The following is a 17,447-nucleotide window of genomic DNA, read 5'->3' as shown; positions in this document are numbered from 1 at the left end:
TGTGGTGGGGAGCGGGTGTAGTGATGGAAAGGACACTTCTAAACTCGAAGAATGACAGGCTCCTGCTCCTAGAGCGGTCCGCAGTGGTGGACTGGTTGTTTCAACGGAGCCTGCCACCCCTCCTGTTTGGGACTCTGTGTGTGGGGGTATGTGACTTCGTGGCGGGGGAGGGCAGTTACAGATCCCCTGCTGCGTGACTCTGTCATCCAGGCTAAGGACCGCTGCATAAGATCTGTAACCGCCCTCCCCCACCACAAACTCACATAGGCCCCCCCCACAGAACATGAAAACCACCTCCCAGACTGACCAGGGTGCCTAGTGACTGCAATGTGTGTGTGACCTGCTGCTGAACCTGCCCCCATGTCTGTACCCTGGTAAAGGTGACTGTCCTCTCCAATTACCAACCCCCTTCCCCCCTTCAAACACACTCTCCTCTAAAAGAACATGACGGAAATAGTAATTAACAGAAACGTATTTTTTATTGACAACTACACAGTTAGGGGATGACACTGGGACGGGGGCTTGGGTGAGGTGCTTTTGGAGTGAAGGAAAGGACTTATCAAATCTTTGGGAATGAGAGCCTTCTGCTACTTGAGCAGTCTGCAGGAGTGGAGTGACTGTTTTCACGGCCCCTGCCGCCCCTCCTTCTTGGGACTTTGGGTGAGGGGGGGATGGGAGATTGTGGCAGGGGAGGGCGGTTAGAGATAGACTGCAGCGGGGCTCTGTCCTCCTGCCTCCGGTCCTGCAGAACATCTACAAGGTGCCGGAGCGTGTCCGTTTGCTCCCTCATTAGTCCAAGCAGCATTTGAGTCGCCTGCTGGTCTTCCTGCCGCCACCTGTCCTCCCATTCGCTGTGTGATCGCTGGTATTGCGACATGTTCTCCCTCCACTGGGTCTGCTGTGCTGCCTCGGCTCGGGAGCAGCCCATAAGTTCTGAGAACATCTCGTCCCGTGTCCTTCTCTTTCGTCGCCTGATCTGCGCCAGCCTCTGGGAGGGGGATGCCGGGGTAGATCGGGAGACACTCGCAGCTGTGGGATGGGAAAAAGGGAGTGAATTCCTCACAAAGATACAGTTTTGCGAACAATGAATATAGTCTCTCTGTGAACAAGACCATGCACATTACCTATCACATGCGCACTCAGTACAAGGTCGAATTTTCGGCCTTCCCATTGAGTGCCTGGGGTCTTGCTGTACAGATCACACAAGCGGGGCCGGACAATGGAATTCAGCTAGCAGGCGGACATGGTAAGCCGTAGACTTTTGGCTGCTTAAAGCTTAATTTATAGCAGTGCCCTCCTTTCACGTTCCAAGCAATGCTCCTAGGGTTGGCCAGTTCCTGCTGCCAGCAATCCGGCCAGCATGAACTCTGCCCCTGTCCCACCCCCGTCGCGGCTGTCCCCGGGAAAGATCCCTGCATGCTGCCCCGTCCCGCCTCCACCACGTGGCGGTAAACCGCCGGTTACAGTTATGTAAAGGAACAGGCAGTCAGTCCCAATACTAACATTCCCCTAATTCAAAGCAGGTCACCATGAGTGATATCACTCTGATGAGGATTTTGGAGACAGAGAAAGACCACATGCTGCGTGAATGCCAGCAAACACCAGGGCTGTATGCCGCCATGCTTTGCGAGGCAATGATCCCGGAGTACTTGCTGCTAGCCTGGCGCAGAAAAGTTTCCTACCATGGAGGACGCAATAAGGCCGCTCTCCCCAGGAACCTCATGCAAAGGCTTTCACAATACCTCCAGGAGAGCTTCGTGGAGATGTCCCAGGAGGATTTCTGCTCTATCCCCGGACATGTTGACAGAATTTTCCAGTAGCTGCACTGGCAAGGACTAAAAACTAAAGCGCCTAGGGCAAACTAATCATGAAAAACCCATTGTTAAGATACCATTCCTATTCTGTTCAAAATAAATGTTTAAAACACTTACCTACTGATCCTTCCCCTGATTCACGGTCCGGGTTATGGCCTTGGGAGGGTTGGTAGGGGATCTCCGTGAGGGTGATGAAGAGATCCTGGCTATCAGGGAAATCAGCGTTAAAAGCGCTATCGACTGCCTCGTCCTCCTCATCTCCTTCCTCATCTTCCCCATCCGCGAACAGCTCCAAGGAAGCGGCCGTCGACAATACCCCATCGTCAGAGTCCACAGACAGTGGTGGGGTAGTGGTGGCGGCTGCACCTAGAATGGAATGCAGTGCCTCGTAGAAACGGCATGTCTGGGGCTGGGATCCGGAGCGTCCGTTTGACTCTTTGGTCTTCTGGTACCCTTGTCTCAGCTCCTTGATTTTCACGTGGCACTGCGTTGCATCCCAGCTGTATCCTCTCTCCGTCATGGCTTTTGAGATCTTCTCGTAGATCTTCCCATTCCGTTTTTTCGATCGCAGCTCCAAAAGCACGGACTCATCGCCCCACACAGCGATCAGATCCAAGACTTCCCGATCAGTCCATGCTGGGGCCCTCTTTCTATTCTGCGATTGCATGGTCACCTCTGCTGGAGAGCTCTGCATCGTTGCCAATGCAGCTGCTCGCCATGATGTCCAAACAGGAAATGAGATTCAAACTGGCCAGACAGGGAAAAGGAATTCAAATTTTCCCGGGGCTTTTCCTGTGTGGCTGGTCAGAGCATCCGAGCTCGGACTGCTGTCCAGAGCGTCAACAGAGTGGTGCATTGTGGGATAGCTCCCGGCTATTAGCGTCGAATTCCATCCACACCTACCCTAATTCAACATGGCCATGTTAAATTTAGTGCTACTCCCCTCGTCGGGGAGGAGTACAGAAATCGATTTAAAGAGACCTCTATGTCGAAATAAATAGCTTCGTTGTGTGGACGGGTGCAGGGTTAATTCGAGTTAACGCTGCTAAATTTGACATAACCTCCTAGTGTAAACCAGGCCTAAGTCTGTGTAGGGGGGGTATCGGCATCTCTAAGTCATAGCTGCAGGGTTGTTGGGTACCAAGGCAGCTGGGGGGTGTTGGGTCTGTCTGGGGACTACCAAGGCTAAATGGGATCACATGGCACACAGGCCTTTTGCAGGCCCCTGCCCAAAGAGCGGTCTGGACATGAATCCTGGGTTCACGCACCAGGAGCTGCACACTCGCTGCATCACCTCACACCTGAAACGCTCATGTCTGCACAAGCCCTGCCCTACACGGGAGCCATCTAACCAATCCCTCAGCTACCTACATTGCTCTCTCCAGACCAAAGGCCCCCACAAGCCCAGGACGGCCACATACTGACCCTCCACAGGCAGGCCGCATCCCCGGTGCCCACCACTCAGTGTAGTCAAGACACCATCAGATTTTCCACATGAATATTACCTTCAACTGCCCCACCCCATACCCCATTATTGGCTGCAAAGGCCAACTGAGTGTCTCAGTACATACAGGAACTCCCTTTGTGTAATCACAGCAGCCACCACTCATTGTCCTTGCACTCCAACAACACTGGGCCCAGGTCCCAGCACACCCTCTTCTCCATACACAGCTCAGCTGCCTCCCCCAAGCGCCCGAGAGTAGCCAAAGGTAAGTGCCCACAGCATGAGCGTGGGGATGCAGGCAGAGCCGAGGCTGGCAGGCTGCTTTTCCACATGCACACACAAAGCAGGCGTGGTTGTGTGCACATGCATGTATGCATGTGTGTGTGTGTGCACGCACGCGCGTGTGTGTATGCATGAATGTTAATGTATTTTTAAAACTCAAACTGTGATGGTACCTCCCATAAGGCTTTATGGAAATATGCTTAGAATGTGTTTTATGCTACATATGCCATGTAACATATCTCCGTAAAGGTGTGATCTACTGAATGTATTAATCCTATTTGCATGCAGCTATCATTTTGCATTCGAAGTTATGAATGTTATGAATGTTGGCTGTGTACTGGCTTGATTTCTAAATAACCTTAGTAGAGCATTTGGTCAGTTCCTGGAGAAAGGAATGTTGAAATTAAGTACCTAATCAAGAAACACTTAAAGGACAATGGATCTTGGAATGCTCCTATCCACATAAGAAGTCTACTTGAGGACGTTCAAGGTAGCATGTAAACAATGGATGCTACCTGTAAAAACTGTGAGTCATGCATGGACATGTGACTTCATAGAGTATCAGGGTTGGAAGGGACCTCAGTAGGTCATCTAGTCCAACCCCCTGCTCAAAGGAGGACTAATCTGCAAATCCCTAAATGGCCCCCTCAAGCCTTGAACTCCCCACCCTGGGCTTAGCAGGCCAATGCACAAACCACTGAGCTATCCCACTTGTCCAGGTAACTCCAAAACTCCATCTTGGAGCTGGACTTTGCATAGGAGTGAGGCGGGGGTCTCCACTCACAAGAGAAAGTCTACTTAAAACCCTATAATAATATATGGAGATATACCTATCTCATAGAACTGGAAGGGAGCCTGAGGGGTCATTGAGTAGAGTTGAGTCAAGCCCCCTGCCTTCACTAGCAGGACCAAATACTGATTTTTGCCCCAGATCCCTAAGTGGCCCCCTCAAGGACTGAACTCACAAGCCTGAATTTAGCAGGCCAATGCTCAAACCACTGAGCTATCTCTCTATCCTCCCATTTTGTTTTCAGCTGGCTAAAGAGAGAGCATCTCTACCCTCCATGATACTTGGAAGAAACTGGAACAAAGGGCAGTGACTGCAAGGGGTGTGAGTGATTGCTGGACCCAGGCTAAAAGGAGATTAGTCTGTAAAAGGGAGCATTCTGGAACTGGTGAGGATCTTATCTGTATTCAGTTTGACATAGATTTGCGCATTTTATTTTATTTTGCTTGGTGATTTACTTTGTTCTGTCTAAAGCGACAGAGTCCTGTGGCACCTTATAGACTAACCGAAGTATTGGAGCATAAGCTTTTGTGGGTGAATACCCACTTCGTCAGACGCATGGCACATTGTTCTGTCTGTTACTACTTTGAACCACTTAAATCCTACTTTCTGTATTTAATAAAATCACTTTTTACTTATTAACCCAAAGTATGTATTAATACCTGGGGGAGCAAACAACTGTGCATCTCTCTCTATCAGTGTTATAGAGGGCAAATATTTTATGAGTTTACCCTACATAAGCTTTATACAGTGTAAAACGGATTTATTTGGGTTTAGACCTCATTGGGAGTTGGTCATCCAGCAGAGGGCAACAAAAACTATTAGGGGGCTGGAGCACAAGACTTATGAGGAGAGGCTGAGGGAACTGGGATTGTTTAGTCTGCAGAAGAGAAGAATGAGGGGGGATTTGATAGCTGCTTTCAACTACCTGAAAGGGGGTTCCAAAGAGGATGGATCTAGGCTGTTCTCAGTGGTACCAGATGACAGAACAAGGAGTAATGGTCTCAAGTTGCAGTTGGGGAGATTTAGATTGTAGATTAGAAAAAACTTTTTCACTAGGAGGGTGGTGAAGCACTGGAATGGGTTCCCTAGGGAGGTGGTGGAATCTCCTTCCTTAGAGGTTTTTAAGGTCAGGCTTGACAAAGCCCTGGCTGGGATGATTTAGTTGGGAATTTAGTGTAGATGCCATGGTATCTCCTCCTCCCCCATTTGTTAACTCAATAGCTTTGTTTACTTAAGTGGACCTTTATTGTCTTTGCCTGGTGTCAGGGTTCCCTCCCCACTCTGAACTCTAGGGTACAGATGTGGGGACCTGTATGAAAGACCCCCCCTAAGCTTATCTCTACCAGCTTAGGTTAAAAACTCCCCCAAGGCACAAATTCTTCCTTGTCCTTGGAATGGTATCGCTGCCACCACCAAGTGAGTTAGACAAAGATTCAAGGAAAAAGGGCCACTTGGAGTTCCTGTTCTCCCAGAATTCCCCCAACCCCTTCACCCCCTTTCCTGGGGAGGCTTGAGAATAATATACCAGCCAAATAGGTTAACAAAGTGGGAACAGACCAGCCCTTGGGTTTTTAGGACACTAAAAACCAATCAGGTTCTTAAAAGCAGAACTTTATTATAAAGAAAAAGTAAAAGAAGCACCTCTGTAAAATCAGGATGGAAGGTAATTTTACAGGGTAATCAGTTCAAAACACAGAGGATTCTCCTCTAGGCAGAACTTTAAAGTTACAAAAAAAACAGGAATAAACCTCTCTCTTAGCGTAAGGAAAATTCACAAGCTAAAACAAAAGATAATTAACGCATTTCTGTCCTGTTACTTACAATTTGTAATCTTAGATGCTTAGTTCAGATATGGCTTTAGGAGATGTATTTTCCCTGCCCTGGTTCCTCGCTGACCTGGAGAGAGCACACACAGAGAGCCCAAACAAAACTTTCCCTTCCCTCCGCCCCCCCCCCCCGATTTGAAAGTATCTTCTTTCCTTATTGGTCCTTTTGGTCAGGTGCCAACCAGGTTATTTGAGCTTCTTAACCCTTTACAGGTAAAGGAGGGATTTTATGCTACCCTTAGCTGTATGTTTATGACACCTGGTGACTAGGCTGGTTAGAGAAGCAAACGTTACTTTGTCTAGGGCAGACCTGTTGACCAACTCCCTGACACGCCTGTCTTAAACACATTTTAGTCATCATTCCAGCATATGTCCATAACTCTTAACACACCACGTATGTATATCACGCAAGAATATTGAAGATCAGTGAGTTGTTAGTTTTTCCAGTTACATATTACATGACACCTTTTAAATACAGATTATAGTCCTAGTGAGTTGGGGTACCATGAATTGGTCAGGCCAGCTGAAACTCGCTACCTGATACCAGTGAGCCTTTGGCACTGACATGCTCTTAAGGTCTCACACTCAAACCTGGAAAACTAACTGTCCCTCTCCTCTCAGACATTTTAGGGAAATGCAAGGAAAAACATCAAGCCATGCCTGTGTCATGTTCCATTAAACAACAATACAGAAAGGGGGGGAGGTAGAGGACCATTTTTGATTCTTGCTGAGGACAGGTAAAGCCTGCTGGTGTTTTCTGTGCGGGAAGCACTGGTGATATAACCATTAGCCTCACCTGGAATGCGAAGACCCATTGTAAATGACTGGAATTGGTGAACTAGAGCGTAAGAGAACAGGCACAAAAAGCAAAGTTAGAACATCACAACAGAGGCAATATGGGGGGTCCTCCCAGATTTCTGTCAGTGTTTGCTGGCCCCTCTCGGTCACATGGTGCAGCCGGGCCCTCTCCCGGTCCTCCCAGATTTCTGTCAGTGTTTGCTGGCCCCTCTCGGTCACATGGTGCAGCCGGGCCCTCTCCCTGTGCTGCAGCTGTTGGAACCCCTGAGCTGCTGCCGGTAGAGGCAGGAGCAACAGCTGGGAGCTGCAGGGAGGGGAAGAGAGGGGTGTGTGTGTGTGTGTGTGTGTGTGTGTGTGTGTGTGTGTGTCTTGAGCTGTTCTGGGGCTGACTGAACCTTTAAATTGTGCTCCTCCCCTTCCCCCCCTTTACAGGTCGTCTCTGATCACAACATGCACTTCACTGAACAGTTTAGTTTAATTATTTACAGTGCTTCGCAGTGTTCTAGTCGTCCATCTGTCCGTAGTATCTTTTGTAAAGGTAGTGACATCTTCCTTATCGGAGACTGTAGAGGTGCCAGCTGCCCCCTGGGTGGAGGTCATTCTGTGGTGCCCTGCTCCAGTTTCTCTCCTCTTCCAGGTCCCTTAACTCTCAGTCTGCAGTAGTTACAGCTTTCCCCTCCTGGGCTCCATGGATTGAATATTTGCACACTGGCCCTCCAGGCCCCAGCCCAGTTCAGACACTCTCTCCCTTTACTTAGGGACACCCCAGAGCTAGGACCCAGTTCAAAATCTCTCAGGCTTTATCTGGCTGGAGCTCTGCCGCCTTCAGCCCTCTGGTCCACAGCCCTTGCAGGCCAAACCCCTTCTCTCAGGGCAGGTCTGCAGGATTAATGCTGCATCGGCAAAGCGCTTTGATGAAGACACTCAGAGCTGATGGGGGAGCTCCACAAGAGGCTTAGCTACTGCCTCTCGCGGAGGTGGAGTAACTATATCCCACAGTATTCTTGCCGGCAAGTTAAAGAAGTATGGGCTGGATGAATGGACTGTAAGGTGGATAGAAAGCTGTCTAGATCGTTGGGCTCAACGGGTAGTGATCAACGGCGCCATGTCTAGTTGGCAGCCGGTTTCAAGCGGAGTGCTCCAAGGGTCGGTCCTGGGGACGGTTTTGTTCAATATCTTCATTAATGATCTGGAGGATGGCGTGGACTGCACCCTCAGCAGGTTTGCAGATGACACTAAACTGGGAGGAGTGGTAGATACGCTGGAGAGTAGGGATAGGATACAGAGGGACCTAGACAAATTAGAGAATTGGGCCAAAAGAAACCTGATGAGGTTCAACAAGAACAAGTGCAGAGTCCTGCATTTAGGACGGAAGAGTCCCATTCACTGTTACAGACTAGGGACCGAATGGCTAGGAAGCAGTTCTGCAGAAAAGAACCTAGGGCTTACAGTGGACGAGAAGCTGGATATGAGTCAACAGTGTGCTCTTGTTGCCAAGAAGGCTAACGGCATTTTGGGCTGTATAAGTAGGGGCATTGCCAGCAGATCGAGGGACACGATCATTCCCCTCTATTCGACATTGGTGAGGCCTCATCTGGAGTACTGTGTCCAGTTTTGGGCCCCACACTACAAGAAGGATGTGGAAAAATTGGAAAGAGTCCAGCGGAGGGCAACAAAAATGATTAGGGGGCTGGAGCACATGAGTTATGAGGAGAGGCTGAGGGAACTGGGATTGTTTAGTCTGCAGAAGAGAAGAATGAGGGGGGATTTGATAGCTGCTTTTAACTACCTGAAAGGGGGTTCCAAAGAGGATGGATCTAGACTGTTCTCAGTGGTACCAGATGACAGAACAAGGAGTAATGGTCTCAAGTTGCAGTTGGGGAGGTTTAGATTGGATATTAGGAAAAACTTTTTCATTGGGAGGGTGGTGAAGCACTGGAATGGGTTACCTAGGGAGGTGGTGGAATCTCCTTCCTTAGAGGTTTTTAAAGTCAAGCTTGACAAAGCCCTGGCTGGGATGATTTAGTTGGGAATTGGTCCTGCTTTGAGCAGGGGGTTGGACTAGATGACCTCCTGAGGTCCCTTCCAACCCTGATATTCTATGATTTTTTAAGTAATATCACCACCTGTAAAGACTGAAAATACTTTATTTGACATGAAAATCAACATAGGGACCTTAGCTTTTACATGTGGAAATAATACGAGTGATAAAAGTGCAAAGCAAAACCATCTATGGAAAACATGTGGAAAACCTACACTGTCCAGCAAATGAACAAAGGACACATGATAAAAGGCCACACACCAGAATGCGTAGTATTCTAAAAAACAATTGTTATGAATAAATTAGGTATCTGCATTTGTTTTACATCCCGTTATGTGTTTTTGATTTTGCTCATTTTACACATGATAATTTCAGTGAATTTCAACACCTGAATAGGAACCACCACAAACTAAGATTCAGTCAAAATTCACTTCTGAGTTACATACTTGTTCACAGCTACAGTCCCTGAAAATCCCAGAGAGAAGAATGACTGGACTTCATGGGCTGGTTAAGTTGAGAAGAAATTTCAGTTTGACAGATGTGGTTTGCATGAGAACTCAGCCTGTTGAAATCCTGGCCCAGCACCACAGGGTTACACATATTATTAAGAAAGGTGGGGGCGGGGAAGTTTTTGTCTTTTAAAAACTTTTCTTAAATAGTTTATGGTTTTAAATATAAGTAAAAGAAAAGTAAAACATCAGCCCATGGGAACTCTTAAGTGTCTGATATGATACACACTGTTCTGTTGGTTCAAGGTTTCCTTCCCCCTTCCCTTTTAAGGCACATTTGTAGAAATCTTTAACGCTAACAGCCAGAAAGTTACCACTTACATGAATTCCATTCTTCGAGATTTAAAATACAAAAGCTTTCTATAGAAATTTTCCTGATCTTCATATATTAGTAAGGCAAAACAATCAAGTGCAATAAACTGTCTTTGCATAGGTTGGGCAGCTAGAGGATTAAACAAATCTCTGAAGATTCCGATGTTTCAGCTGACAGGAGAAGGGGGCAGATTGGAGAGGGGGGGCCACAAGGATTCTGGGATTTTCCAAAGAGCCTCGGTTGAGTTTGGGTCCCACATTCCCCTGGCATTCGGGGGGAGCTGGGGGCCACACTCCTTAGAAAATCCCAGGCCACATTTGGCTACTAATCAGTGCTGCTGCATGTGCATGGGTTTTGCAGAGAGAAAATTAACCCAGATTCTGGAAGGGATCTAAGCCACGTGCTATTGCATCCCTGCCAACACATCAGTAACTTTGTAATGCAATTCCTAGCGTGAGGACAATTGCTCCCAAGGGCTCTTAGGTGAGGACCCTGCAATGGGCTCCACAGGGGCACATAAGGTCTTAGCTCCAAACAATGCTGCCAAGAACTGGTTCTCTCTCAGACTGATCAGAAGCCAGAGTTGTACTGGTTTAACTAAAGGTGTGATTGTTGTATACAGATTTGGTGCACCTGTGTGTGTGGACACGCTCACATGGGTTTGTAAAAAGCAACAGAAAGTCCTGTGGCACCTTTAAGACTAACAGATGTATTGGATGCATGCATCCGATGAAGTGGGCATTCACCCACGAAAGCTTTTGCTCCAATACATCTGTTAGTCTTAAAGGTGCCACAGGACCCTCTGTTGCTTTTTACAGATCCAGACTAACACGGCTACCCCTGTGATACTCGTCACATGGGTTTGGCTTGTGTTGGTAGAACCAGTTCCAAACAGGTAAGAGAGTGTCCACACTGGCTTCACTTTAACTTGTGTCGGTAGACAAGCCCTTACAAATCAGACTGAAGGGCAAGCACCTCCCCAGGCACCACATGGGCTTATTGGGGCTTCTGTCCATGCCTTCAGCCAGAGCCAGTGGCCAAAATAAAATAGCGCCCCCCCCCCCTCCAATCTTTAGATCAGCCCCTTCCTTCCTTGCATAAAACAAATGGGACTTAGGCTCCACTTCTACTCTCCAAGGGGTAAACACACCTAGATGCAGAAGTAACCCCACAGGCCTGATCCAGAGCTCCTGCTAAGCCTCCCACTGACTCCTGAGAGTTTTGGATCGGGCCCAATTAACATAAGCCATTTTAGATTGAGCTGGTTGAAAGGTGGCAAAAAATTCACAAAAACTGCTGAGATGTCGGTGCTTTGAGGTGAAATTCTGACCTGCTCTAAATGCCATAATGCTGAAGGGGTTTTCATAATGTCATAACACAGAAAGGCAAGGTGTATAGGCTGGCACTGCCTCCTTTCTGCAGTTTAAAAATGCCAGGAACAAGAAAGCGTGCACTCCTCAGTGGCTGCAGAAGTTACAAACGAGTATGGACCTGGAACACTTTCTCACATCTTAGCAGACACACTTTTAATGCGGGCTTCAGATCAGCAAAGTAAGCCTGATCTTTACTGTCCTGTTTGTACTAAAGCATTAAAGAGTGCAGAAGAGTTAATGGACAAATCTGTAACGCAAACTTAATACATGGCTCATACATCATGAAGCACATAAGAACCTGTCATTGTGGGGACAGGCTATTTTTAAGCCTCATTTAACAATGATGCTGCATCCTAGTTTAATTATGGTATTAACATACAAATGTCTTTTAAAAACCAAATTTCCCTCACGTCATCTTAAAATATCACAAAACTAAAGGAACAGTGAATTCAAGTTTTATGTACAACACTGAGAAAAATGCATTTTGTTTTTGTGAAATGTATATGGTATTTAAATAGTGTGATAAGCTCTTACGAAAGTAAACGAATTTCAGTAAATTTTAATTAAAAAAGACTATAGTTTCAGCCCATAATTACAACCAAATTGCCTTTCTTAAAAAATAGAATGCATCTTACACTGCTCTATCTAACAAGAGACATCTTTCCGTGCAGGTCACCTGAAGACAGTACTTCTTGCACCAATCATAATGTTTATACCGTCCTGTTCAGTTCCCACCAAGCCTAAATGTCCTGTCTATATAGCGCTCACTGGAGGATTGGGACCCAAGTTATTAAAATCCCCTCTGAGATAATAAAATCTGTTACTCTTACAGATTTTGTAAGATCAATTTTTCCAAAACTTGCTCTGCATAAAATTAAAAAAAAAAAATGTTTGGTTTGGTTGATGTTAGACGAGAATAAATGATACTGCCTCCATTAAAAAATCTAATGCAAAGTGTAAACTTGTATAATTTTAGCAGCATTTTCCAGTCCTTCATAAAGTAACAACAGCAAAGAATTTAAAGCAGTGTTCTCGTCTATCTAATTTAACATATGGAAGAAATAATATGGGTAGTAACTGCTGAGTCATCATTTGTTTGTGAACAATAACATTTGAATAAAATATTTCTGTGGGGAGCACTGCAGCAGATACATAATGTCCAGCATTTTCTGGCAATGTAAATATTTACAACTCTTATTTACAGTTTCTAAACTTACAAAAATACTGTAGAGCTAGAAAGTTGTGTAAAGTCAAGTTTGGGATTAAAAAGTCTCCCTTGTCCAGGAGACTGGGGAAAAATTTGCATAGCTGAATGAGGCTTTCTTGTTCATTCTGACTGTAGTAAAAACAGTACATATAAAAATCCGATGGATCAGACATCCCTGGTAGCTTCTAAGTCTTCACTTCTGCCTCTCCAACACTACTTATTTGGTGAGCCAACATCCACTGTGATTTTTGTATACAGCGAGTATTTCTCAGTTTTCACTACCTTGTATGACAGCGTATTTAAGCCATCAGAATTCATTGTCTCTCTTGTGTGAGCAATTCTGTCAAACCTGTGAAAATAAAATGATGCAATATTGTAATATTAGCATTGTAATGACCTAGAACTGCAAGCAGTGCACTGCACCCCCTGCAGCACAGCTATATAGCTCAATGGCCACAAAAAAGGATTAAAACAGAGGTGGCCAAACTGTAGCTTGCGAGCCACATGCAGCTCTTTTATATAGTCCCCTATGCCCCCCTCCCCCATTCTCCGCCTACCAGATGGGGAGGGGGGGGGAGGGAAAGCTTGGGGCTTCTGCCCTGCGGTAGTGGGGCTAGGGGCTTCTACCCAGTGGGGAGAGGGGTCTCAGGGCTTCAGCCCAACTGGGCATGCCTGCCATGGTGCAGGGCTGAAGCCCTGAGTCCTGGCAGGACCTTTCTGTGGGACTGAAGCCCAAGACCCCCTCCTTCCCACAGGGCTGAAGCCCCGAGCTGGCAGGTGCCCTCGAATTTCTGAAGATTGTCATATGTGGCTCGGAGGCCAATCCGGATTGAAATAATCAAAGGGTTCAAAGTTAATCCTGCATCTGGGTATCCCAGCATGTTCCTTCAGGTTAGGTGCAATAATTGTGTGAACCCTTGGCCCACTCAGTAAAATAACTTGTGTGATCAGACCTCCACATAGTAAGGGGAAAGCGGGATAATCTGGAACTATCTGCCTTGAGAGCATCTCTAACTTGTCAAGAAGGTGAAGCGAGATGGACACACCTCTGTGGGTTGGGTTCATTTTTATGGTCTCTTGAATGGCGAATCATTCGGCACTTCCCAATTACAGCATCTGGGCGAGATATTCTCATACCTTTAAAAAACAGCCTGCGAAAGTAAACATATCAAGAGGCTATTATTATTCCTAATAAGTACCTGAATACCCAGTTAAAGCCACTTCTACCCAAAACTTTTTTTTTTTTTTTTGGCCCAAAAATGCAGATTCAGAGCAACCAAAACATTTCACAAATTTGTGCCAATTTTGGCGAATTGTTTCAGTCAGAGAAAAAGAAAAACAGTTCTGGAAATGTCAAAATGAATGACCTAAATGGTCACTGGGTGAAAGAGAGACCCTAAAGCCCCAGTGTCCTAGAGCCCGGGCTCCAGCCTGAGCCCGGAAGTCTACGCAGCAATGAAACAGCCCCGCAGCCTGAGTCCCTGCAGCCTGAGTTGGCTGACACGGGCGAGCCGTGGCTGTCTAGATGTTCCCTCGGAGTGCCTTTCCCAGATCCGAAGAAGAGCTCTGTGTAAGCTCGAAGGCTCGTCTCTTTCCCCAACAGAAGCTGATCCAATAAAAGCTATTACCTCACTCTCCTTGTTTCAAATTAAACATTTTGTTTGACTCAACACAAGTTTTTCTGACTTTTTTGATTCACTTAAAATTCCAAAAAAATGTTGGTTTTGAGTTAACCCAAAACAACTCCCCCCCCCTCCCAGTTATTTGGAATTGCCAGTGAACTGAAAAAATCCATTATTTGCACAGCTCTGCTGATTCAATGGTAAAGCGTCCTGAGCTAAAGCAATGGCCCAGGTCATTTCCAAATCTACCATTTGCAATCCCGCTGAGAAGGCAATGCAGTGAGAAAGCAGCAAGGTTTGAAGCAAGCTGCAGTTCTGCCTGCTAGATACATACAGAAGACGAATTTGCAGTATGGGGTTAATGACACCGTCTCTCTCCTTGCAGTAGGAAGTTCAATTGTGCTCTCTCTGTGTGCATGTGTAGAGTATTAAGTGCCATTTAGCAGGGTCGGCAACCACACTACCTTTTAGTTTGGGCCACCCACTAAAAACTGCCGCCTTAGCTTTCAAAACTACTCCCCATCCAGATGGTGCACCAGTGCCTCTGCAGAACTGCCCATGAGGTCAGCACTGGAACTCTGCGGTTACCCTCTGGCTTCATATTCTGAACTCCTACACCTGGCTAACGCTTATGGGTTCAATCCTGTAGGATGCCAAGTGCTGTCAGCTCCCACAGACTCCAGAGGGAGTTGGGGATGCTCAGCACCCCACAGGATCCACCCGTCTCCATTTCTTCCCACCTTAACTGGCTCTCCATCACCTTCCCACAGCAGTCTCTCACTTGCCTGCTCCACCCGCACTATTCCGTATACACACACCTTCATTAGAACGACAGTATGCTCCTGATTTTCTAAAACCCAATTGCCATCTGAACTGCTGCGTTATCCGAATCCCATCCTTGGCCCCCGGCAGGGAATAATGCACATTCAGAAGACAGAGCAGAGACCCAGGCTGTGGGGGAGGCCATGCTGCTGCAGAATGGTTCTCCAGCCCCACTGTCATGGGAAGGAGTGAGCGGGGCTGTGACCACAGAACTGCAGAGGGGCTCCCTGTCGCTCATGTCCTTTCAATTATCCGAACTCCCAATGACCTGACTAAAATTGGAGTCCCCCATGCTACTCGAATGACCGGGAGTGTGCTGGGCTTGTTTGAAACTACCATTACTAGTGCTCCAGCTTTAACTCTGCATATTATGAAATCAGTGCGTGGGACTAAAGCTGGGTCTGTTTCTGCCCATCCTTGGGGGAAAGTTTTGTGGTTAGACACTACGTGCAATATGTAGATATAGTTTTACACCTTCTGGTGGAAGATATTCTGTGCTCCTACCAAAATGGTGGGAAAGTGCTTTCAAGCTGTAAAATGTTCTGGCAATCCTAAGTATTACCACTGTAGCTTAAATGCAGCTCGCCTTTACTGAGATCCCATCAAATCTGACAGACAGAGCTCTTGCCACTCAGGAAATGTCACACTAGAGCAAGCTTTTCTAACACCGGTCAGCTGGCCCTTTTCTGTGTTCTCTTTGCTGTTACTACATAGAGTCAAAAGTTGCAGAAAATGTTAACTCTCAGGGTAGTTCAGCTCTGGAACAGGCTTCCGAGGGAGGTGGTGGAATCCCCAGCACTGGAAGTGTTTAAGAACAGGCTGGACAAACACCTATCAGGGATGGTCTAGGTTGGGTTGGTCCTGCCTCAGTGCAGGGGCTGGACTTGGTGACCTCTTGAGGTCCCTTCCAACCCAATATTTCCATGATTCTACGATTTCAGATTTTATACCACTCCTCCCTCTCCCTTTTCTAATGCTCTCTAGCTCTTCTGTAACGGTTTCCAGCCACAGATGTCAGAGCATTTTACAAAGGGAATATAATTTTCCTTTAAGCAGGTGACATCATGCAAAGTTAGTTTTGCTTTCTTTAAATAGGTAAACCATAACATTTACAGATGTCTCAGCCAACATGTGTGTGAAGTTGTTTCATAAACTCAGGGGAAGTACAAAAGCCTATTACAAGGCCAAGGGGTAGAGAAACATTTCAGACTAAACAGAGGTTAGTAAAACCTTTCACGTGTGAACTGAAAAATCAAAACACCGGAGATTTCCAAAAACTACTGGTCTGCTCTCCGTGCAGAAAAAATTGTAAAATATAAGCACAAGCTGCACTGTGCAAATAGCTCCCTGTGCTGGTTTCCATGGTATTTTATGCTCATTCCTAGAATTTTCAGTGTTCTATTTTACACATTAGTATTTTGCAGCTGCTTAGATTTTGCTGACAGACACTATTCCCTGTGTACTGGAACTGCAAGATTCCAGACTGGGCCAAGTTTCAGAGCGACTGTGTTCCTATCATGAAGGTGTGGTTTCTCACTTCTCCCACATGCAGAGAACTTGCCATGGGATGCTGAACAGACCCACCCCAGCCAGTGCCCCACAGCTCTTCTCCCCACCCCATCTTGAGCTGTAGAGCATTTCCTGAGTGAGTGACTTGGGGGTTGGATTGAGGTGCCTCTCTGCAGGCCTTCCCAGCTCCACTGTCCCCAGCGCTGGGGAGGAATCACCGAACATAGCAAGTGAGGAGAAAGCAGATACTGGAAGACAGAAGGAATCTTGTGCTGCTGAACCCATGGCCCTGACCTGGCATCTCTCAGGCCTCACACCAAAAGCAGCACCACCAGCAAGCTACTCAGAGAGCTCCCACGGCACACCCTCTGCCACTGGGTCTGACTGCTCCTCCCTGCCCCAGCTCCCTTAGACTGGGAGCCAGCGCAAACAGTGAGCAGGGCGCCCCGTGCTCCAGGGTCATCCGTGGCTGCAGGTTGGAGCTCTGCATTTGCATCAGCCTGCACCATGACAGTTCCTCTGGATGAATACAGCACTATCAGCGAGGCTATTAGGGTGTGTGCTCCCAGCTCCCCTTCTCTGACTTGCTGTGAAATCAGAACCCTGCGCCAGAGAGGAGACTCCATCGCCACCTCCCTCTCCCCTACTAGGACTGTGCTGCAGGGTCAGAGATGGTGGAGAGCCCCAAACGGCTGTGGTGGCCAGCAAACACAGCCCTAGCCAGCAAGGAGTTCGGTGCAGCCCCTCAACCCACCCCGACCATACAACACGGGAGCTGGAATGGACGGACGCTCCCAGCTAGTGTCTCCCCAGGAAGGATTCCAGGTTCCTGAAGAGCTCTTCCACTGGAAGTGCAATTTACAGCATACACACTCCTCACAGAAACCCTGGCCTTTTAGTGCACGCGCGTGCAGCATGTGAAACTGAGGCTCTCTGGCCACTCCAATGCACCTCTGGTGAGGCACTGCCCACAGAGTGCGAGAGGAGGGAAAGCTCTAGCGTGCAGGGCTGCAGACACAGCATGGGCTAAAGCCAACTGCTTTAAGCATTACCCGGGGGTTGTACGTCACACACAGACAGGGAGAACCGTGCTGAGG

The 17,447-nt window shown here is 47.3% G+C and overlaps 2 protein-coding genes across 2 annotated transcripts in view; both read right to left on the bottom strand.

The window, feature by feature from the left end:
- Positions 1-483: 483 nt before the first annotated feature.
- LOC128838907 (uncharacterized) lies at positions 484-2,508 on the bottom strand. Its single transcript, XM_054031399.1, has 2 exons — positions 1,932-2,508; positions 484-1,029 (listed from the first exon to the last, which is right to left on the bottom strand). Exons 1-2 carry the CDS (start codon positions 2,506-2,508, stop codon positions 560-562), a joined length of 1,047 nt encoding a protein of 348 aa, XP_053887374.1. The 3' UTR covers positions 484-559.
- Positions 2,509-9,083: 6,575 nt separating this feature from the next.
- Positions 9,084-17,447, bottom strand: part of B4GALT1 (beta-1,4-galactosyltransferase 1) — a 74,573-nt gene continuing 66,209 nt past the window's right edge. The window contains exons 5-6 of the mRNA XM_054031604.1: positions 13,444-13,548; positions 9,084-12,746 (exon numbers count right to left, since the gene is read on the bottom strand). Coding sequence (XP_053887579.1) covers positions 12,611-12,746; positions 13,444-13,548 — 241 coding nt within the window. The 3' untranslated portion in view covers positions 9,084-12,610. The remainder of the gene's footprint in view (positions 12,747-13,443; positions 13,549-17,447) is intronic.

The sequence above is a fragment of the Malaclemys terrapin genome, chromosome 6, assembly GCF_027887155.1.
Source record: "Malaclemys terrapin pileata isolate rMalTer1 chromosome 6, rMalTer1.hap1, whole genome shotgun sequence".
NCBI classification, from domain to species: domain Eukaryota; kingdom Metazoa; phylum Chordata; order Testudines; family Emydidae; genus Malaclemys; species Malaclemys terrapin.
Note: the sequence above shows the minus strand (reverse complement) of the source record. Positions and strands in the feature narration are given on the sequence as shown.

Bases quoted from the DNA above. Each gene is read 5' to 3' on its own strand.
- LOC128838907 (XM_054031399.1), bottom strand. From the start codon at position 2,508: ATGCAGAGCTCTCCAGCAGAGGTGACCATGCAATCGCAGAATAGAAAG. The intron at 1,030-1,931 runs GTAAGTGTTTTA...CCCATCCCACAG, and splicing joins ATCAGGGGAAGGATCAGTAG to CTGCGAGTGTCTCCCGATCT.